The following is a 23,717-nucleotide window of genomic DNA, read 5'->3' on the forward strand; positions in this document are numbered from 1 at the left end:
AAACTACATTGAGCAGCAACTACTGACTCAGGAGATTTATTAGAAATAAAGAAGAGTGGATTTGTAAAAGCTAAGATCCAAATTATCAAATTACTTCAAATTCTTGGAATTTATGGGATTTAGACCCTATTACAGAGAAAATGTCTCCAGAAGCCAATGAACACATCTGTGGATTCAATGAGTTTTGTAATCTCATGGTCACACTATTTTAGTAGCTCCCTGGAACTGGGACCCAACTCATAGTCTGTTTTAACATATAATTTTTTTTTTTTTTTTTTGCGGTACGCGGGCCTCTCACTGTTGTGGCCTCTCCCGCTGTGGAGCACAGGCTCCGGACGCGCAGGCTCAGCGGCCATGGCTCACGGGCCCAGCCGCTCGGCGGCACGTGGGATCTTCCCGGACCGGGGCACAAACCCGTGTCCCCTGCATCGGCAGGCGGACTCTCTCTCAACCACTGCGCCTCCAGGGAAGCCCCTAACATATAATTTTTTATTTTGATTCTTTTGGATATGCTTCCTCTGGGCTGGGTTCCTATATTTATATATACATATATTTCTGATAATTTGACAAAATATTTCATATCAATAGGTGTCAATTCTTCCTTCCCATTTTGGAATACAGTACTTTAACAATAACCACTGCTGTCACTCTGATTATTATCATAAGCAATCCAACATTTTAAGAGGTTCACTGATGCACAGCCATAAACACAATATTTTTTAATGCATACACCAGCTGAATAAGGCATGTTTTTAAATTTTCTCCAATATTTAAGACGGAATTTTTATCACAGGTACTGTATTTCTATTACTTCATTTTCTGAAAATGGAATAGGTTCATTATTGACTTATTAAATACCTCTATTTCCATAATGATTTAGAAGTTGCTGTTCATATTAATTTATATTATTAATATAGGAATTACTATATGATCGTTTAATATTACAGCACATTTTAAAGTATCTTTTATTTGTCTTACCTTGGGGTTAATGGGCTAAGAGCAGCTGGTCCTCCTAATAAACTTCGACCAGTTTTTGGTTTATTTTGAACTTGTTTAGATAATATGGAAGTTCCTGTTCCAAGAGGGACAGTATCTGGTGAAATTACAGCTGAATCAATATAAGACACTGAAGAATCTGTATTCAATGAGTACTTTGAATTGGAAGATTCTAAATTCAATCTGTTTAATTCCTGAAACAGAAAATTTCTACCATGTCATTTATGATACATTATTTAGTTCAGATCATTGATTTTCATTTTCACAATATTTTGAACACTAGTGTATAATACACTTACAATTGTGTCCTGGGGTGTTTCTGTAAGAACTGTCTCAGGCTGTCTGTGAGATAAACTATGATTAGATACTAGTGTTGTGCAAGAGTTGGGCAGACAGCTGCTAAAGTTCTGTAAAGATGTTAATTTAAATGTTTGGTCAGGATCTGGCTTTTCACCTGTGAAGGGGAAAAAAAAAAGTTTGCCTCTGAGGAAACAAAGGTTAAATTTTTTTTTCAAGCATGCATAAATCAGTGGAAATATGGCCTTATCCAAAGTTTTAAAGTTCTTCTGTTTCAGTGAATCAGATTTATCTCCCAAAAGCCCATCCATCAATTTATCGTAAAAATTTACCCCTAAGATAAAGCTGTAAATTCAGGAAATAAACTAAACCACAATGACACTGACTTTAAATATAATAAATCACAGAAGAATGCAGATTTCTGTGTTTGTTTTAAAGCAGAAAGCAAATAGATCTCATTTTGCTCAAGGTAAGGAGTTGAGGGTGAAACCCTGTAGAAATCATACTAAAGTTTTGAGCACTTCCATGTAAAGACACAACAATGTTTTAAAATGATCCTTCATGCATCCTGGAACATATATACTGAGACACTCTCCCCCCATATTATCCAGGTCTTATTTATAGAACAGTTTCTGCTCTGGGCATTCTTTTAATTTCTTTTCTTACCCAGAATGCTCTTTTGGCTAGTGTTATACTCACAATACAACTCATTCTAGAGGACACAAGAATGGGCACATTATTCCTAAAACATATGATTCTACCTTATTTCTTGTTCTCAATTTTAAAAACCCTTAGCTTTGAAAAATACTTTTCTTGTGGATAATTTGTATCACTCTCCAAAAATTAAGCAGGGGAAAAAAAAGAAGAAGAAGAAATGGAAGAACCCTCCCGTAGCCACCTCTACAAGCTTACCTATTTCACATAATGATTCAAAGGGGGACCAGAGGAAAGGATTTAAACTAAGGCTCTTTTGGTAACATTCTGATCCTTTGGCAAGCCGATCTGTCTTGCTGTAAAGACAAACAAATAGATTAGACAAGCTATAAAATCTAAAACATCTATTACAAAGAAACTTTTGATACAGAAAATTAGGTAAATCTTATATAAGTTCTGAGAGTACTCTGCTAGATTCTTTCTTAAATTATCAATTTCTCCTTCTTACCATCCTCCAACCTCTATTATTTAGGGCAGTTCAAGTCAAAAGTCAGGTAAAAGCAAACAGAACATGAATTGAAAGGAATGTTAACAAAATAAACAAGCTATCATAGCCTTCTTAAATACTATATTGCTTTTAATTTCCTGTTGGATATTAGAATTACTGAGGAAATATGGAAAACACCCAAATATTTCAGTCTTATTGTTGATTTTAAATATAAATCCCAGTGGTAATTTTGAAAGTGAATTAAATGCTTCAAATAATAGCACATTTAAATGATCAGATTTTTTAACAAAGTAGAGGTGGTAGCTCTTAACTTAAAGGAAAATTCACGTTTCTTTCTAAATTGGGTATATAAAGGCTCACATTTAGAATATAAACAACATTCTTGGGACTCTATATACTTGAAACAATCTGGAAATTATTAGAACAGCATTGTTGCCTCCCTAGCTTTTATTTTATTTTAAATTAATTAATTATATTTTATTTTTGGCTGCGCTGAGTCTTCATTGCTGCGCATGGGCTTTCTCTAGTTGCAGCGAGTGGGGCTACTCTTTGTTGTGGTGCATGGGCTTCTCCTTATGGTGGCTTCTCTTGTTGTGGAGCACGGGCTCTAGGCGTTCAAGCTTCAATAGTTGTGGCACGTGGGCTCAGTACTTGTGGCTCACGGGCTCTGGGGCGCAGGCTCAGTAGTTGTGGCGCACGGGCTTAGTTGCTCTGCGGAATGTGGGATCTTCCCGGACCAGGGCTCGAACCTGTGTCCCCTGCATTGGCAGGCAGATTCTTAAGCACTGCGCCACCAGGGAAGCCCCTCCCTAGCTTTTAAATGGGGGAAGATGGGATTGAGGGTTAGTGAGACTTGTTGGAGCTTTCAGGTTAAAAAATATTATTCACCTGGTCTAAGGTTGAAATTCTTCATTATCTAATGGAAAAAAATTAAGATACAGCAATTTTTCCAAAACCCTAAGGTTTTATAAGGACCAGATGGCATCTAACCAAGATTTTCAAAACAACCTTCAAATTAAACTATCAGTTAAAACATAATCTGTTTATGTGCTGTCAGTGTATCTCAGAGAACTGAAAAGAAGACCCCTTTGGGTAACTATATATTGGTGTGCCTTACTTTCAAATTTTGCAAGTGAATAGAAACTAGAATAAATGATGTAATAAAGACAAGAAAATACCACTAGTTGAAGACTATCTAGCTTCCCACATTTGCCTAATTTGACCCAATAAACACATAGACAAAGAAGGAAGCAGGAGCAGGAGGCAGGCTTTCAGAAAATGTAAGTTTTATCAGTCTATATCTAGGATTGCTTAGATGAAATTTCTTAAAGGAACAATAGTTGTAACAAGAATAATATAATCATTTACCATGGATAGAGGGGTAACTTAAAAATAGGAAACAAAGCAAAGACATAAAAAGAGTATTTTTTGAAAGTAATAATTAGGAGTGGAAAGTGTCAAATCAATGCTCAGGAACTTTTAACGTAAGGCCATGAAAAGAAAAGTACAGTGAAATCTCAATGTTTGACCTAAACTAACTCATGTTATACAGCCCCCTCATTGCTTATATAACTAATTATGGTTTGTCTATTTCTTTACCTTTTTTTTTTTAAAGATTTTTTTTTTTTGATGTGGACCATTTTTAAAGTCCTTATTGAATTTGTTACAATACTGCTTCTGTTTTTGTTTTGGCTTTTTGGCCAGGAGGCATGTGAGATCTCAGCTCCCCGACCAGGGACTGAACCTGCACTCCCTGCACTGGACAGCGAAGTCTTAACCAACAGACCACCAGGGGAGTCCCCAATTTATTTATCTTTCATGTGTGCTCTCTTGCAATTGATTATAAGCTTTCTGAGGACAGGAAATTAGATTTCTCATTTTTATATTACCTCTTTCCTGTTTACAATAGCCTCACCCCCTTGCTTTGCTTGTACAATATATCATAAAATACTTTTACTAATAATTTTTAAAGTTGCATTGAGGAGAATATATGAATTACTTAAATGGCCAGAAAAGTGGTGGACGAACTGATGAAGCAAAGATAAAATAATCTATTCAAGAAAAAATATTATGAAAATGTAAGAGGTGATCATTTGTGATGAAAATCCTCTTCTCCAGTATTATGTAAATTATATTCTCTTTTTACATTAGCAAAAGGTAACTTTTCTTAAACCTTTGATAAGTTGGCAAGGCTGATTTTTATAATAAGCCATGACCTGATTAATAGACCATAAAATAAATGTAAAACAAAATGTCTGCTAAGAAGAGATTAGATATACACACACATGCACACACATGGATAGATACTGGTATGTATAAATATTGGGTTGGCCAAAAAGTTCGTTTGGGATGTTACGGAAAAACCTGAACAAACTTTTTGGCCAACCCAATAACATAAAAGTTAACTGGTGAAGAAGCAAGATGTGGGCTTACAATAACCAAATCTGGGAGACAGATCTCTGTTCAATAGAGAGATAAAAAGGGGGAAAGATGTAATAAAATTAAGCTGCCTGGAGTGCCCCAACTTTAGATGGATTTTTTTAAAAACTAAAACTCCGAAAGAAGTTTCCCAAAGAATTGGGGTTAAAAAAAACTATTTAAATGGCACTGGGAAGAAATAGGTTAATCTAAGAGCCAAACTTAGTATCAGCAGTGTCCTAAAGATGCACGTTTCATGTGGTATTGTAGACAAAAAGACCAATGATTGTCTACATCAAAATACTGGAGATAAAAGATAACCTAACAAGCTGTAGCTTCAAAACAATAACACATGGGTTTCTAGATTATGGGGTGCAACTTTGGTCACAAGACAGGTGTCTGATGACTGAAATGAAGCGCCAGTTTTTGAAGCAGCGTTGTGCCCCATTGGATACTTAATCTTTTAAACTTTATGATGAATAAAAATAACCCATCCTTATTTCTCTGAGGAAGGGGAAAAACCTTCCTTCTTCATGGTTAGGACTTGATAAAACTGCACCTTCAAAAACTTTTAAACAAGTGATCTTGTTTTAAAATAATTAGTAATATATATATAGCACTTTTGTGATTTAACACCTTCCCTTACTTTGTTTTATTAAATAATGTTATATAAATGATATCGTAGTGTATGTAAAATTTTGAAATTGGCTTTTTTCACTTGTCATAATGCCCTTGAAATCCAAGTTATTATGTTTATCAATCGTTTGTTCCTCTTTATTGCTGAGTAGTAGTTCATTGTATGGATGCAGTTTTTTTATTCATTCACCCACTGAATTTGAGTTGATTCTATTTTTGGGCTTTTACAAATAAATCTGCTACGAATATTCATGTACAAGTACCATTTTACATTCTCACCAGCAATGTATGAGAAATCCCATTGCTCTGCATCCCCATTAGCACTTGATATTGTCAATACTTTTAATTTTAGCCATTTTAATAGGCATGTAATAGCTTCTAATGGTAGTTGCTTTTCCTTAATGGCTAATGGTTTGGTACATCTTTTCATGTGCTTATTTACCATTCACATACCCTCTCTGGTGAAGTGTCCGTTCAAGATCTTGCCCATTTTCTAATTTTCTTATTATTGAGAAGTTAAAAGAAACAAAAACGACTCTTCTATCAAGTCTTTCCTAGTTACCATCTTACCTCTCTTCTTAACTGGGTAGAACTGATTATTCCCTCATCTGAACAGAATACTGCTCAAATTTTATCATAGCACTTAAATTGTGATGATAAAAATTTATAAACTTTTGTTTACTACTTCTTTCCTCCTACACTTTATTATAAACCTTTTGGGGATGGAGAGGAGGACAGTGAGTTATTTATCTTTACATTCCTAGTGCCAAGTATGGTGTCTAGCCATAATAGGGGACAGATCTCAAAGTATTTCGAACAAATGACAAGAATCATAGTTGCATGAACTAAATCCATTACTCCAAGTCCTTCTATTAAGATAAATGAAGATATTGGTATTATATCTTTACTTACTCCTATTCTCAAAAGAGTGGTGCCATCTGAAAATGAGCCCCAAATTTCAGTCAAATAATTTATTCTGTTCAAAAAGGTATTTTCAAGGTTTTTTTTAAAAACTGCTATTCAAACTAGCCTCAATTTACCTTAGAACAGATGCTAACCTAATTCTTTAGATAAGCAATCCTCAATCATTTCTCCCACATGCAACAGATGACATTTACACATGAAATACCCTCCCATGGGCAGTTGAACAATTCCTGTTACCTAATTACTCCCCAACTCAGAGTATTTCAGAATAAAAATCAGTGAGAACAATATTACCATAGTGATAACTCTGAATTCATTCTCACTTGCTTTTAAGAGACTTAATTTAAAATAAATGTAAATAAATTTTAAGATTATTTGTAAAATCACTATCATTTCAGCTACCATCATAGGAAATTTGTCAAATTCATTATGACATACCAGATGGGAACTGCTATTCTTTATTACTGAAACATGACTTCATGCCTCTTTCTAAGGAGCAGTGGTGATATTTAATATCATAGAAAAAACTTCACTCTTTGCTTCTTTTTCCTCGGTAGGTCACATGAAGATATTCTCCTCACCCAAGGTAAAAAAAAACCCACATGCGCACTCAATTGTTAGGTAGTGCTGCTGTAGCTATTTATCATTAAAGCAAAGTGGACAGTCATAGACAGGATCAAAATCTCTACTGTTTTACAGGTTTAACAAGATCACGGAACTACAAGACTGTGTACTACTCAACCAAATGCTATTTGATAAACACAGATCAACATAGGTTTTTTTAAAACCACAAAGCATTCTAGTACTGGAAACAAATTTCTGGTAATTTGAATCATTCTTACTTACCAATATACATGTCCCAACAATGAAAGAGTAAAGCAAGCTGAATCACCAAACTCAGTAACAATATCATCATGGCTTTTCTGCTTATTAAACACTCCACCAGATAAGATCTGTTCCCCTTCTGCAAGCCTTTAAAACACAAATTTACACATTAAAAAAAAAAAGTCAATATAAAAAGCAGTGTGTGTAAAGACATTCTTCATTACTAATGTACCTCTTACTATGGAGACAAAGTAAATCTTAAAATTTCAGTATTACTTTTAAAAACAGAAAGTTACCTTTATTCTCTCTACGTACAAATCTAGTCTGAGCAACATACACATTACTCACGTCAAAAGAAACGGAAGACCATTATACTGGGGGGAAAATATGAATGGTTCTTCATTAACAGATGTGGCGGTCCTTCTTAATTCTACAATTCCTTGAAGTATGAATTTGCAAGCAGGTTAAACAAGACTAACATATTAATTAAAAACTGCATACTTAATGGCCTCAGTTATTTTTAGGTTTACAAATAAAACCTGAAGAGCACTTCATCTCTATTTATCAATTATGTTTTCTTGATATAGAAAATTACAAATGTTCCCCAAAGGGAAAAGAAATTTGCCTGATTTCACTATGTATTTTTAGCATATCAGAGTTTGTAATGGTTTGTGTTTTAAAGTTTTTTCCAAATCATCATGTGGAAAACTCTCAAGTAAGCTTACATAGTATATCCGAAACATAAAACTTGATATCTAAAGTTCTGTTACTATCAGTGGGACTTTTTAAAAACTATAAATATTTATAAATGGGATAAGAATGTCTAATATAAGAACTGGCTTAAGAAACTGGTAAATTAAATAAGTATATTTTAAAGAATTTAACATTAGAATCTTTGGAGTAGAAATAATTCAATAACAAATGTCTCAGAAATTTTATATATATTTTAGCTAGCTTTAATTTAAAAGTCATCAATTAGACACTGGACAAATAAAATATTTAGCAGACTATGGAGACTTTATGAGGCTTATTTGTATTCTCTCACTGTAAATCTACAGACTAAATACAAAGGCTTTTACAATTATCTGTTTAGTCACCTTTACCATTATTCCATTTCTCACAGCACAGAAAACAGTTTGACAGAATACAGCTAGCTAAATCTCTAGCTGCCTCCAGATTCAGAATATGGACAGCTGACTTGGTTGAACTGTACTGTGCAAAAGAAATGTTCTCCTGAATCTGCCTCCTTGCTTCAAAGGAGTAATGGTTCCCAAACAGAATGATCTTGAAAGGCAAATAATTACACAACTATCTAGACACAAGGGAGCATTAATCTCAGATGAACTGGTAAGTTAGGTTTTCAGGCTTATTCCAACTGGTCTAGCAATGAAAGCAAAGGAGAAGAAATAACACTTAGGATCATTTTAGAAAATGATTGGAATTAGTTATAACAGGTTTCTCCAGAGTTAAATTCTATTATTTATACCATAACAATGAAATCTCTCCATAACAAAATAATAATGCCATAAGCAGCAGGGTAAACATTTCAAAAGTTACTGAAATAGACAAACCTCTACTATCAAAAGAGGGGAGAAAGGGAGTCAGTCAGAGTTTAATCCATCAAAAGAATTTTATCCAGAATTCTACAGTGTAAGTAGAACAAAAGTAGATAGAAAAGATTTAGAAACTTACTTGCTGAGATCAACACAACATTTTGCAAGCAGGTATTTACATTGCGGTGTAGTACAACTGTGTCCTTTCAAGAGTCTATATGCTTTATATGCCTTTCCTGAGCGGTAATAACAGGTTGCCAGTAAAAACAAGGCTTCTTCTGAGTGTACTAAGAACACACACACAAGAAAAATTGGCTATTATTCAGTATGTTGAATGGTAATCATTTTCACCTACCAATAGGTAAACAAGTTTAGCAACAACAAAAAAAATCAGGCATGTTATTTAATACAAAAAACAATTTATTAATTCAAATTTGAATTAAGGACAAATACTTTTCTGACAGAAAAGTTAGTTCCCCAAGGAACCAAGGAAATAATACAATGAAGACAATTGTAGTATTCTCTGTAAATCTTTAAGGAAAGCAAACACATGCACACAACTACCCTTAAATAGACTACCAGAAAAGCATCTTGTTTTTATGTAGTATTTTTCTAATAGACTCTTTGAGAGGACAGAAGTCAAATTTCATGAGAGGGAAACTCAGGGTTATAAACGTAATTATCAATCTGTACATTAAAAAAAGACCAGATTGGAACACAAACAAACACAAAAAACCAACCCACTTACTTCTAACACCAAATATACACTAGAGTATATTCAAGATAATTTAAGAAAAAGGAAAAAAATTTCTAAATTGTGAATATCCACACTATTTAAACACTCAATTGACAGACTTGACACCTGTCCAGTAACAATAATTAAACTGCTCTTTAATGACAAGAGCAGAATTATTTATCAACCGCTTGCCTTTTCTTTACATTAGGAAATGCCTTCGTTAATGAAATGTGGCACTTTTCCCCTTATTTACTCTCTTCCAAACTGACCATCACCTCACTTCTATCCTCACAACCTCACAACCAATCCAGATAAGAGTTTTTTTTTCTTTTTGGCCACGCCACGTGGCATGTGGGATCTTAGTTCCCCAATGGACCAGGGATCAAACCCGTGCTCCCTGCAGTAGAAGCACGGAGTCTTAACCACTGGACAGCCAGGGAAGTCCCCAGATGAGAGTGTAGAAAGGTAACAATAAAGGGGATAGAAAGAAAGAGGGGAAAATCTGTTCTGTGCTTCTAAAAATGGGTTATGTAATAATATCAAGGCGCTGAGGGATCATCTAAGCCAGTGGTTCCTGAAGTGTGGTCCCTATACCAGCATCAGCATGACTTTGGAGCTTGTTAGAAATGGAAATTCTTGGGCCCCATATCAGCTCAGACCCCTAAAATCAGTAGTTCTGGGAGTGGGGACCAGTAATCTGTGCTGTAATAAACCCTTCAGGTGATTTTGATGCATGCTAAAGTTTGAGAATCACTGTTTTAAAGTACAGATAAACTTGCCACATCTTCCTGAAAAGTTAACTCAAAGATGTGGGATAAAAAAGTAATTTGAAATTTTCCTGTTATAAAGATTTTCCTTTTTCTTTTCTTTACTTTTCTTTTCTTTCTTTCTTTCTTCTTTTCTTTGCTGCTGTTGTTGTATGTCATGTATGTGCAAGCAAAACCCAACAGAACCCTTCTTCTCTGGTCCATTTTATTTTTCATGAAATCCTAGTATAAAAAACAGTGTACAATAAATGACATGTAGTAAATGATAAGAAATTTTAGCATATATGTGTTAATAGGATCTATAGTAGTATCTGTGATTCAGAAGCAAAAAAATGAATGAGGAGCTCTACTGCAGTGGGAACAAACTGTTAATTTCATTGAAATACAAGTGCTAATTCACATAAGTTTGAAAGTGTGATTTCTTATAGATTTTGCAAAGGCCTAGTTTCTTGTCATCTAAAAAATTAAGCTTTTAAAAACTAGTTATACCAATAAACAATGGCTCCCAAAAACTAGTTCAACTTTCAGCTAAAAAAATGCTTTATCAAATGTTTGTTTACAAACACTTATGTTTAGGTCCAATTTTCACTGTAGTAAAATTTCCTAATACTGAAACTCCTCTTCTTACAAACAGGTTAGGCTTCAAATATAGGTTAGGTCATTTAATAAAAGCCCAAAATAATTAAAAGGAGCTTAAGCTTGCATCCTTCAGGGACATTTCCATCAAATGGGAAGATGAATTTGTCCCTCAGTGCTTTCACACACACAATATTTGGTATAAAGATACCAAATATTGTGTGTGTGATTCTAGTGTCATACTGCAACTACTTTTTTGAAGTGTGATGACTTAAAAACTATATGTTTAAGTGAGATTATAGATTGGAGGTTTAAACAAATCTTAAGCTTAATGAAACTATAAGATAGTGAAGTAAATCCAGAACAACTTGAAGGGTTGTAAAACACATGGAGAGACATGGGTGGTTTTTGAGGCTTCCCAGAAATAACCTGACAGCCCCAAACATAGCTAGTGAACCAGCAGTAAGTGGCTATAATAAATCTAAAAAAGGTAGAGTTCTGACAAATAGATTTCATCTGGAACAGTAACGCCAACTGACTGACAGTGGCTGCCTCAAGTACTAAACTCAGAAAAATTCTAAGGTTGATCATGGCTTTGCCAGTAAGTGTGCAAAGATCAAAATACCAGGATCTGGAAATAGTTATAGATGTCTGCATGACATTTATTTGCCATCCTTTATTAACAGCCTTAATTAAAATATGTGATTGGGAATTATACGGTGCATAATATACAACTGGCCCTCTGTAGCTGCAGGTTCTGCACCTGCAGTTGGTTGAATCTGCAGATGCAGAACCCATGGGTGGTCCTGAGATGGCTGTGTTTTATAAACAGGAATAAAGTAAACACTGATTCCACAAAGTTACTCTTAAAGTAATACTGATAAATCAATCATGTACGAGTTAAATTAAGGTACATCCATGTGATTAAACACTCTACAGCTGTCAAAAAAAAAAACTGACAAAGATTTCCAGGATGCATTGTTAGGTGAAAAAACAAACAGGAAGTTACAGAACAATACTGAAAGTCCTCTTCTTACAAACAGGTTAGGCTTCAAATATAGGCTAGGTCATTTAATATAAGCCCAAAATAATTAAAAGGAGCTTAAAGCCTGCATCCTTCACATACATTTCCATCAAATGGGAAGATGAATTAGTCCCTCAGTGTTTTTAAATCAGACAGACACCTCTTCTTCATGTTGGCTTATAATCTAAATGAGCAGCCTTTTCCAAAATGCACCAGTTTTGGTAAGACTTAAAAAAGTCTGTTGAGGTGAGTGTTCTCTACCTAGCCTTGATAAACTCTACAAATACCACAGAGAACTCCTTAGAGGTTAGAGTACTCTGCTTGCCACCCTGTCAAAAACTCTGATGTTATAAGTATTCAAAGGGCATAAAACCTATGGAATCATCTATGATTTGTGATACACATTTCATCTTTTTTAAGATTTTTTTTGCTGTGGACCATTTTTAGAAGTCTTTATTAAATTTTTTACAATATCACTTCTGTGGGTTTTTTTTAAATGTTTTGTTTTTTTGGCTGCAAGGCCAAAATGTGGGATCTTAACTCCCCCATCAGGGATCGAACCCGCACCCCTTGCATTGGAAGGCAAAGTCTTAACCACTGGACCACCAGGGAAGTCCCTACACATTTCATCTTAATTATCTTTTAAGTTCTCACATCACCTACAGACAGTATAGCACATGGATTAGAGTAATGACCCTACAGCCAAACTGCTTGAGTTCGGATTTTCGCACTACCACTTATTAGCTATGTGACTTATTAGGGCAAGTTAACTTCTCTGACCCTCTGTTTCTTCATCTGTAAAATAAGGATATAGTGATACCTACTTCTAAGTACTTAGTGCTGTTAGAATTAAATGAGTTAATATATACGTACTTTGGATAGCACCTGACACATAGTAAGAGCTCTAGGTGCCATTATTAAATTATTATTATTGACCTTCTAAATTTGCAATACCTGAGTAGTCATCTGACATTCATGTGGGGTATATATACACGACACTGAGCCACAAACTCAAGTAATTCCGTTTTATCACTTTTTTTGCTGTTTCCAAATGCCTGGGTGCTGTACTTTACATATATGATTTGTTCCACCCTTCAGAGTCATTTCTGTTGTTGAACACTTCACCTACATATACAACTTCAGTATTTTAATACTATTCTTAATTTTTATTTTCTCTATAGTTGTTCACCTCCTAAACTTCAGTACTAACTCTGGTTTTATACTTGTTGTATATGATGGGGGTTAATATTTTTTAATACTTTGAAAATATGCTTGGAGTAAATACACCACAGATAAGAGGGCTGGAGGAACTTTTAAAAGGCTCCTTAGTGTTTGAGGGGGAAATGGCAATATATAAGGAGAAAGCAGACAGCCAGATTGTGCAGGGCTTTGCAAGCTATGTAAAGATTTAGGGATAAATTATTATAGCTATTATAGATCTCTAAAGCGTTTTGAGAAGGAAAGTAAAGAGAATGGGTTGATTTGGGAGGGGGAAAGGGAAGCGGCAGGAAAGAGTAAATATGGGAAAATCAGTTAGGAACTTTTCTAAGACATATTGGTGTCAGATTACAGTGGGAACATTATGAATCCAGTTTTGCATGAATTGAGTTTGATGTATGTGATGTTTGTGTGAAACATCTAAGTTAATGCATTGAAATAGTTGAGTCTTGGATTTAAAAAGTTCGTTGGGAAGACGAGAGTCTTAATTCACTAACACCTAATGAAAATGAAAACTATGATGATTAAAAAAAAATAGCATTGGGAGTTCCCTGGTGGCCTAGTGGTCAGGATTCCAGGCTTTCATGGCCGTGGTCTGGGTTCAATCCCTGGCCAGGGAACTGAGATCCCGCAAGCTGCACGGCACGGCAAATGAACGAATGAGTGAATGAATGAATTGAATATATAAATAAATAAAGAGAATATTAAAACAAAAAAAGCATCATCTTTTTCACCAGTAAGAATTTAATGATGACAGTAAAAGAGTACACCAATGGGCCAGATATCCTTTCTGTCCCCCCATATGACAAAGTGACTTTAATTTTTAGCAACAAGATAACATTTATCAAATTTTCCACAGGCAATGGCCTAAAAATGATACAATATGCCATATCTTTAGAAGTATCTGGAAAACTTCCCTCAATGATGACCTTAACATAACTGTGTAAGTAATTTTTTTTAAATGTTGCCATTTGCAGTCACATATTTCTGTGAGTTTGGGCTCTCAATATAATGGTTAAGACAGAGAAGAGAACCAGATGCTGAACCTTTTACTCTGATTCAGTTCTCTTCAACTAAGCCCAATTTATGGAAATCACTATACTCAATGCAATTTCTACATCTGGCCCATTAATCATTAAGACAGGTAGAAACCTGGTGAACAATGGTCTTAGTTCCTTCATTTCTAAAACGGTAATAGCAATGTCTATTTTATAGGATTGTTGAAGACTAAATAAGGAATTAATATTAAGTACTCAGAGTCCTACTACACAGTAAGAAATCAATAAATGGTAGAATTACTGTTTTTATTATTGAGCTGGGATAGTATCTGCTCCCATTGCACTTAAATTCTAAAATCTTCCCTCATAGAAATATAGTCAAACAGAGTAGTTAGGTTCTATATTGAGAGAAACTAACAATGAGCAACTTTCCAAGTGTTAAGCACTGTATCAGACACAGGTAGAAAGAGGATTAAACAGCTTTATGTGGATTAATTTGGAATCCTGCCTCAATTCTATGGGAAAACCTGTTCATCTAAATTTGAAACCACTAATTTGCAATCTTTTGGAACCTAACTATAATAAACTAGAAACTGCCTACCCTTTAATAAACAAATTTAAAAAAAGAAAGAAGTATAAGTCAGCAAAACATGGGGGCTGCCTAGGTATCAATGAAAATATATATAAATAGATTATCCACAATCAACCTTGCTTTTACATAATCGAGCAGAATAGGGCAATCTATTATATTACCTTCTTTCTAAGCCTCTCACTGTTCTAAACCTTTTCATTTGGACCTCAGACTTCTGCTCAACAGATCTTCCCTCACTTTCCTCACTGAACTCCTGTTCTCCCCTGAGGACCTGTCGGCACTCCCAAAGGGATGCTAATTCCCTCCTATCCCACAGTAAGGTTGGTTTCCTCCTTGCTTCTCACAACTTTTTCCAAGCATTACCCTTTGTCCTTCTGTGAAACCCCTTCCTCCTGAGATTCATACCTTCTCCTTATAACTCTCAGTTACTAAATTCAAGACATTCTGCTTCATTAACGAAAGAATTCTGCACCTCATTCACAGTCTTCCTCTCCTAAGTTATTCTCATATATCTCCCAATTCAACTTCATCTGGACTTCCAGTACCTCTCTAAAACCTCTTATTTACCAATCCCTTCCTGTCTTAACTTTCCTATGTAGTTTACATTTCCTGGTCCACATCTTGCCTGTATTCTTTTTTTTTTTTTTTTGCGTACGCGGGCCTCTCACTGCCGTGGCCTCTCCCGTTGCGGAGCACAGGCTCCGGACGCGCAGGCTCAGCGGCCATGGCTCACGGGCGCAGCCGCTCCGCGGCATGTGGGATCTTCCCGGAACGGGGCACGAACCCGTGTCCCCTACATCGGCAGGCGGACTCTCAACCACTGCGCCACCAGAGAAGCCCTTGCCTGTATTCTTAATGTTCTTATCCCTTGTCCCTTTTTGACACATGCCTAGCAAACCCCTAATATCTACCTTCTATGCCTGCAGTTGGGTTACTAAGCACTTTATTTGAGTAAAATCATATAACTGAGCAGAAAGGTTCCACAACTAGTTCATGCAGACACACACAAAAAAACTCACCTACAATCATAAAAAAAATTTTTAAATTTGGTAAGTAATCCAATGGGAGGTTACTCAAAAAGTGGGAAAACTGAGTTAAACACTGGAGTAAAAAGAAGGCAGCACTGTTCCTGGTTAAGAAGGCTTTAAGATAGTAACATGTCAGTACTTGCTAAATTAATTCATAGACTTATATAGGTCAGCACTGATCAAAATATTTGTGAAATTTCAAAGCAGTAGTAAAATACACATGAAAAAAATAAAGAATTAAAAAAAGGTTAAAGACTTCTTAGCAAAAAAAGAATTGGAAAAAAAATGATGGGAGATAGGTGTTATTAGATATTAAAAGACAATATAAAGTGTTAATAATAAAACAGTATAATACTGAATTAAAAACAGAAAATTAACTAATGAAAGAAAGGAGAGGTTCTGTGGACAGAGCAAAACATTTTTTAAAAATCTAATACATGAGAACCTGTTGTATAGCACAGGGAACTCCACTTCGTTTTACAGCAGAAACTAACACAACATTGTAAAACAACTATACCTCAATAAAAAATAAATAAATAAAAATTTAAAAAATAAAATAAATTTAATATAAAACCAAGTAAGATACCATGTGGGGCAGGGGGGAAATTATTTAATAAATAACATGGACCAAACTAAGTAATAATACTATGATAAAAATTTTTTTTAATATTTATTTATTTATTTGGTTATGTCAGATCTTAGTTGTAGCAGAAATTTTTAAAAACTTTTTTTAAACTACCAAGAACTGTATGTTTATTGAGTTGCAGAAAGATGACAATTTTCCAGCTATTGGAGCAATAGGAGAAAGTTTAAATGACACAGCTGATGAGTTCAACTACATAACAATTTAAAATATCAGATTAATAAAAATCAATAGAATTAAGATTAAAAGGCAAAGAATCTGGAGCAAATATGCAATAAACAAAGATACAGCTCACAGAAATAGGAATACATTTAAAATAAACACTTGAGAAAATACCCAGAATCCTTCACAGTTACAAACATGCAAGACAAAATACCTCACAATTTTCCAGTAAGCAAGAATACATAATAATGGTAAATCTGATATTGATAGGACTATGAAGGAAGTCTTACACTATTGGTGACACCTTGATTATCACACCTCTCTCTGCCGCGTGGTTATCAACTGGGCAAAAAGTAATTTGTTGTAGAACTGATCACACCTTTTGACTCATAAATTCCATTTTAGAGTATATAACCCAAGGAAATGACTTAAAAGAAAAGTTGTACATAATTATCTATCTTAGCATCTTAGAAAGAGGATTATAATAATTAATGACAGAAACAAAACACATTACCAGCTAATGTTTACTGAGCATTTATTACCATGCCAGAAGGCTGTGCCAAATGCTTTAAATATACTACTTCATTCTTCAATTCTATGAGACAGTTACTATTATCTTTATTTTATAGATGAGAAATATGAAATAATCAGACATTAAGTAACTTGCCCACAGTATACTACTGCATGTTTAAGTGACAGGGTTAGGGTTTATACTAAGGCTGTAGGCTCAAAACCCATGCTCTAAGCCACAGAATATAGACTCTAATAAAAAACCTGGGAAAAAATACCTAAAGACGGGAACATGATTAAGTAAACCATAGCGTAAAACCCAAAGCAACTCTACACAGTTATTAAAAGTAGCATATAAGGAGCTACACAGACACTTGGAAATATTTTTATGAACTAGTGTCAATCATAAAGATAAAACAAAAGGGATACCCAGGGGACTTCCCTGGCGGTCCAGTGGTTAAGACTCCGTGCTTCCAATACAGGGGCCACGGGTTCTATTCCTGGTCGGGGAACTAAGATCCCACATGCCGCGTGGCGTGGCCAAAAAAAAAAAAGGAATACCCAGAATCTTGTTACAGTCATAAAAAGTGATGGAATTCCATATATTTTATTCTTTTACAGTTCTATAGAAATGAACAGATTACAAACCTTCTGCATATAGTCGCTCTGCGAGGAAAACTGCATCTCTGTAAGCATAGTGGTTTAGCGCTTGCCATATAGCAGCCTGTAAGTGGAGGAAAAAGAACATAAATATACAAACAGAGAGAGTTTCAAGGTAACTCTTAGCACAGAGCCTTGCATATAATACTCAAATTAACATGTCTAAATTAAGTAATAAAACCTCACTGCCCACAGTGCAAACTCCATAACGTATTAGATAAGGCTCTTCACTGTATGGCTCCTAACATATCTGAATTTACTCACTCAACTCCCCATGAACTTTTAGACCTCTGTGTCTCTGTACTTCCTTTTCCTTCACTGGGGAATGTGGGCTCCTTCACCTACCTCCTCTTATAAATTCCTCATCCCTATAGACTCAGCTTAAATAATATCTACTTCATAAAGCTTTCTTCACTGGAGAGCTCTAATATTCATTTATTCAATAAATATTTACTGAGTGCCTACTATGTGCCAGCACTTTCTAGACTCTAGGCACACAATAAATAACGAATAGTTTCTGTTCTCATAGAGTGCATTTTAGTGTTACTCCTGTCTAGATCAGTGGCTATCAACCCTTTCTTGTGGTGCTCTACCTCAAATCCACTGAATCACAATCTCTGGAAGTTGGGATTGAGTTTAGATATCCTTATTTTTAAACCTTTTTACTGATAAGCATTCAGGGTTCAGAACGATTCTTCTACTTTCTAGGTAAGTAGTTCTGTCTCCTTTTATAGTATACTCTTTTGAAAAACTTATGAAAGCTATGGACCTCCTCCCCAAAAAAAGCACATGGACATATATACAGGAAATGTGTATACAGTGTGTGGGGTTCACAAATATCTTGGTTCGTTAAGAATCACTTGTCTAGCTGATGGGAGACAGTATTAGAGCCCAATACATAAAAGGTGTTCAATAAATATTTATGGAATTCAATTCAGATACTTGAAAGGGGAAGAGACAAGTTACTGACCTAGAAACGTGCTTTCTCTTTTGCATATTAGAGACTACAGCAGTACTAATGCCTTGAGGAGCACTGCCGCTGCCAGGACTAGGAGAGGTACTCCTTGTTTGAAACTCAAAAAGTCTTTCACCATACAAGGTCAGAAATGTTGGGTAAGTATACATGAAATAACAATTGTACTGGTAAATCAATCTGGGTAAGTTATGGATTTAAAAGATTTTAATGGGCTGGTTAGTGAATCTAACCATCATTTATAGAACTGCACATAAAGAAAAGTACCTAGGGTCTATCCCCTCTTTCCTAGTCCCAGTCTGTAACAGAATCTTCTTTCCTGTAAACTTTTATTTTCCCTAAGTGGTTTTTTCTACCTACAGGCTACAATGTAATCCATCCTGTCCCAGAATTCCTCAAACAAAAACATCATCACTGCTAAATAGGAGACAATAGTGAGAGGCTTGGGCTCAAATTCATGTTCCATGACTTACTAGTTCTGTGTCTTGGGCAAGTAACAATGTCTCTTAAGACTCAGTCTCTTAATTTAAAACATAAGACTCCAATAAAGTACACAATGGTTCCTAGCACATACCTAATAATTACTCAATAAATTTTAGCTGCTGCCCTCATCATTATCACTATCATGTCTTCTTCCCTGATCAAAACTTGCTAATGATTCCTCTTGGATAGCCTCACAAAGTTTACACAATAAACATCTACAGAACAAAGCTCCATCAGTCCCTAAACATCAGCTGTATTTTCATATTTCAGAGTCTTCACCTCTGTTTGGGCTGTCCTTTGTCTTTAACTTCTATCTCCTGAAATTTGCTCATCCTTTCTTCAAAATTCAGCTTACACGGTCTCTTCCTTTCATGAATTCTTCACTGATCTATCCCATGCAATATTAATTACTCCATCCTATGAGGTCCTGGACAATTTTGTTTATACTTTTAAAAAATATCAGGCTTTTTATTAGATTGTGTTATATTATTTGGTTAACCAGGTTGCAACTTCTTGCGGGCCAAAAGCCAGGATTCTATTTTTTCTCTATAATTCCCTGGTTATCCTACTTAACTAAGTTATTTCCCTAGTTATCCTAGATAACTGTCTTTAAACATAGAGAATGCTCGGGCTTCCCTGGTGGCGCAGTGGTTGAGAGGTCTGCCTGTCGATGCAGGGGACACGGGTTCGTGCCCTGGTCCAGGAGGATTCGACATGCCGCAGAGCGGCTGGGCCCGTGAGCCACGGCCGCTGAGCCTGCGCGTCGGGAGCCTGTGCTCCACAACGGGAGAGGCCACAACAGTGAGAGGCCCGCGTACAAAAACAAAACAAAACAAAACAAAAAAAACATAGTGAATGCTCAATAAAGTTTGTTGAATGAATGTTTTAAAACTCCTGAATCTATTTTCCACTTACTGACCTGTAAACTTTTAGTAACCCAATCTGGAGGTAAAATATAAGATATTCCTATAAACATTATAAAACATTAATGTTGGCAATATAAAAAAATACAAAATAACATCCAGCTGTTTCTTCCTTGATACAATAAGCAAAACATTATAAAGGAACCAAGAATCTGGTAAGGAGATAAGGGTCAGTCTGACCGAGGGGTTGGAATACATCAGATTTGGGGGCAATAAAATCTCTCAGTGGTGTGATCTATAAATACCTGGAAGATAACCAGATTTTTCTGGTAAATGGCAGCTGAGATCATGTCTCCATACTACTTGGATCATTTTCCTTATCATCTTATTCAATATGCCTGCCACCTCTGAAATACATCATTCATCCATTTGGTAAATATTTATTGAGCATCTACTTTGTTTGCTATATGATCCTGATTGCAGTAAAAACCAACAACAACATAAAAAACTTAACCAATTTGAGAAAATCAAGTTCTTCAGGTAGCTGCACAAAGCCTTAACATTTTGAATTTTCAGGTATTTACTGACAATGAGAAATAAGTCGGTATTATTCTACAGGCACCTATCTGGTCATTGTCATTGTGCTCACTGTGCTTTTTGTTTTCTTATCAAACAGTCAGAAAGCTTGAACCTTTGAACAAAAATATGTGGTGTTAGCAAGGAGTGAATATAATAGCAGGTTTTAAACATACTACAGAATCACTGCTATCTAATCTGTATTTCCTCTATACTACAACACAGCAAAGAGACAGATAAAAGATAATGCGATAAACTGTGTTTTCCTCAGAGAATTTCAACATTTGGATAGAATAACTCAAAAACAAAGTCAATTCAGAAAACAACAGCTGAAGGGTATTCAAACCTAATGTGACTCAATTATTTCTTGAATTACTTAATATGATCTCCACACCTCAATCCAAGGCAGATTAAAGATCCCTCGGACACTAATCTAGATGACCAAATCAATTCTCTGAGCTTTAGCTTTAATCATCTGTAAAATAAGGATAAAAATACTTACCTCTGAGATAAGCCTAGCACAGTGCCTGGCCTAAATTCTAAACCCCCCAAAGAACTGATCTGGCCTTCTGGTGTTCTAACCAGACCATATATGACCTAGGGTTCTGAAACTATGCCTATAGGTATCTTTCAAAATGATACTCATTTATTTCATTTTATTAAAAAAATTTTTTTTAATTAATTAATTTATTGGCTGCGATGGGTCTTCGTTGCTGCGCATGGGCTCTCTCTAGTTGCAGTGAGTGGAGTCTACTCTTCGTTGTGGTGTTCAGGCTGCTCATTGCAGTGGCTTCTCTTTCTGCAGAGCATGGGCTCTAGGTGCGTGGGCTTCAGTAGTTGTGGCACACGGGGCTTAGCTGCTCCGAGGCATGTGGGATCTTCTCGGACCAGGGCTCGAACCCGTGTCCCCTGCATTGGCAGGGGGATTCTTAACCACTGCGCCACCAGGGAAGCCCCGATACTCATTTAAATTAGGCAACTGCAGTAATAATGAAAGGAAGAAACTTAATAAACATTTACTTTTTTTTTTTTTTTTGGTGTGTGCATGTGGGATCTTAGTTCCCCGACCAGGGATCAAACCTGCGCCTCCTGCATTGGAAGCGCAGAGTCTTAACCACTGGACTGCCAGGGAAGTCCCCTAAACATTTACTTTTAAAGGCAGACCATTTTTTTCCCTGGATTACTTTAAGAGTGTCTTACTTAGCCCTTCTGAATTCTTTTCTACCCTATGATCCATTCTCTCCCTATGAGCTTTTCACAAGTCAGATTCTGATCATATTACCCCTTTGCTTAAAATCCTTCAATGGCTTCCTCACTGTTCTTGATGATAAAAGCAAAAGCCACCAAACTAGGCAGTATGGTATAGTCTGTACCTACCTCTTCTGTTCATCTTGCATCATATTTTCTCATGCTTTCCATGCTACCACAACGACCTTCTTTCAGCTCCTCAAATCTGCCATGTTTATCCTTCTGCCACAGGTCCTTTAAACATACAGTTCATTTTGCCTGGCACACCCCCTCCTTTCCTTCAAAATATGCAAATTCTAGTCATTCTTTGGACTTCTTTCCCAGGGAAGGCTTTTTTAGGACACCCAGATGAGGTTAGGCATCCTTATACACTCTGATGACACCAAGTACCTTTCCTTTGCAATACTTCTCACTGTTTTTAATTTTACACATATAGAAGAGTATGTGAATAATGTCTTCCTCACTATAATATAAACTCTAGAAAGGTAGGGACTACATCTGTTTTTGCTCACTATATACTCCCAGCATTTATTATGTACTTTTTTTTTTTTTTTTTTGCGGTACGCGGGCCCTCTCACTGTTGCGGCCTCTCCCGTTGCGGAGCACAGGCTCCGGACACGCAGGCTCAGCGGCCATGGCTCACGGGGCCCAGCCGCTCCGCGGCACGTGGGATCCTCCCAGACCAGGGCACAAACCCGTGTCCCCTGCATCGGCAGGCGGACTCTCAACCACTGCACCACCAGGGAAGCCCTATTATGTACTTTTAAGTAGGTGCTTTAACTAACTTATGGTGAATGAATAAACAAATGGCCTTTGAAACTCTGGCAGTCCTCCCACTGTTAGCATTTTATGTTAGTCTTAGCCTTAAGTTTTTCTGTATTATTATATGTCCAATAGTTAAGGATCTCTGGAAATCTTGAAGAAACTCCATGGTACATAGAATTATTTTTGTAATGCAAATAATTACCACCTAATTACTCCTTTATAAAATATGGGGATTTCCTAAGAACCTACTAAAAGAACATGGTGAGGAGAAAGAATATACCCAGGATTTGATGTTGGAGACCTGTGTTCAAATGTGTGTGCCAGCACTTTCAGCAGTGTGACTTTGGGGAATTATTTAACGTTTCTCAGCCTCAATTTCCTCATGTGAAAAATGGAACTCTATTTTTGGACTTGTGTGGGTTAAATGAAATGATATGGTGCTCCTAGTATACTGACTGGCACACATTAGGCACTTAAAACCTTTTGCTTTTCCAGCTCTTAATATAAACAAATTCAATAAATATAATTTATAGTTTGTGTTATGTAACATCTCTCATTATATCTGCCACAGTGTTTATTTTGTAACATATAAGCCACACACACACACACACAAAATAGATTCTGAAGAACCTAGGGCCAGGACAGGAATAAAGACACAGACGTAGAGAATGGACTTGAGCACACAGGGAGGGGGAAGGGTAAGCTGGGGCGAAGTGAGAGAGTGGCATGGATACATATACACTACCAAATGTAAAATAGACAGCTAGTGGGAAGCAGCCGCATAGCAGAGGGAGATCAGCTCGGTGCTTTGTGACCACCTGGAGGGGTGAGATAGGGAGGGTGGGAGGGAGACGCAAGAGGGAGGAGATATGGGGATATATGTATATGTATAGCTGATTCACTTTGTTATACAGCAGAAACTAACACACCATTGTAAAGCAATTATACTCCAACAAAGATGTTGAAAAAATAAAGTAAAATAACTAAAAAAAAAAAAAAAGACCCAATGATTGATTCACCAGCTACATTAGTGATACTGATCGCCACGAAAATTTGGCACATTAATATTGTGGCCCAAAACTCC

At 36.0% G+C, this 23,717-nt stretch overlaps 1 protein-coding gene across 5 annotated transcripts in view; it reads right to left on the reverse strand.

Moving 5' to 3' along the window:
- The window catches only part of CDC27 (cell division cycle 27), a 59,281-nt gene that overhangs the window by 29,901 nt on the left and 5,663 nt on the right, over positions 1-23,717 (reverse strand). For 4 of the 5 annotated variants that reach the window (XR_004347440.1, XM_032616240.1, XM_032616238.1 and 1 more), the window contains exons 2-7: positions 17,714-17,789; positions 8,951-9,098; positions 7,280-7,405; positions 2,206-2,303; positions 1,296-1,450; positions 979-1,190 (exon numbers count right to left, since the gene is read on the reverse strand). Coding sequence is in view for 3 of the 5 variants with exons in the window: in XM_032616240.1 (XP_032472131.1) it covers positions 979-1,190; positions 1,296-1,450; positions 2,206-2,303; positions 7,280-7,405; positions 8,951-9,098; positions 17,714-17,789 (815 nt within the window). In the remaining 2 variants the exon portion in view is untranslated. Of the gene's footprint in view, positions 1-978; positions 1,191-1,295; positions 1,451-2,205; positions 2,304-7,279; positions 7,406-8,950; positions 9,099-17,713; positions 17,790-19,460; positions 19,805-23,717 lie in introns of those variants that run through there. The other variant, XM_032616241.1, reaches the window with a different exon arrangement.

Source organism: Phocoena sinus, chromosome 20 (assembly GCF_008692025.1).
Source record: "Phocoena sinus isolate mPhoSin1 chromosome 20, mPhoSin1.pri, whole genome shotgun sequence".
NCBI lineage: Eukaryota > Metazoa > Chordata > Mammalia > Artiodactyla > Phocoenidae > Phocoena > Phocoena sinus.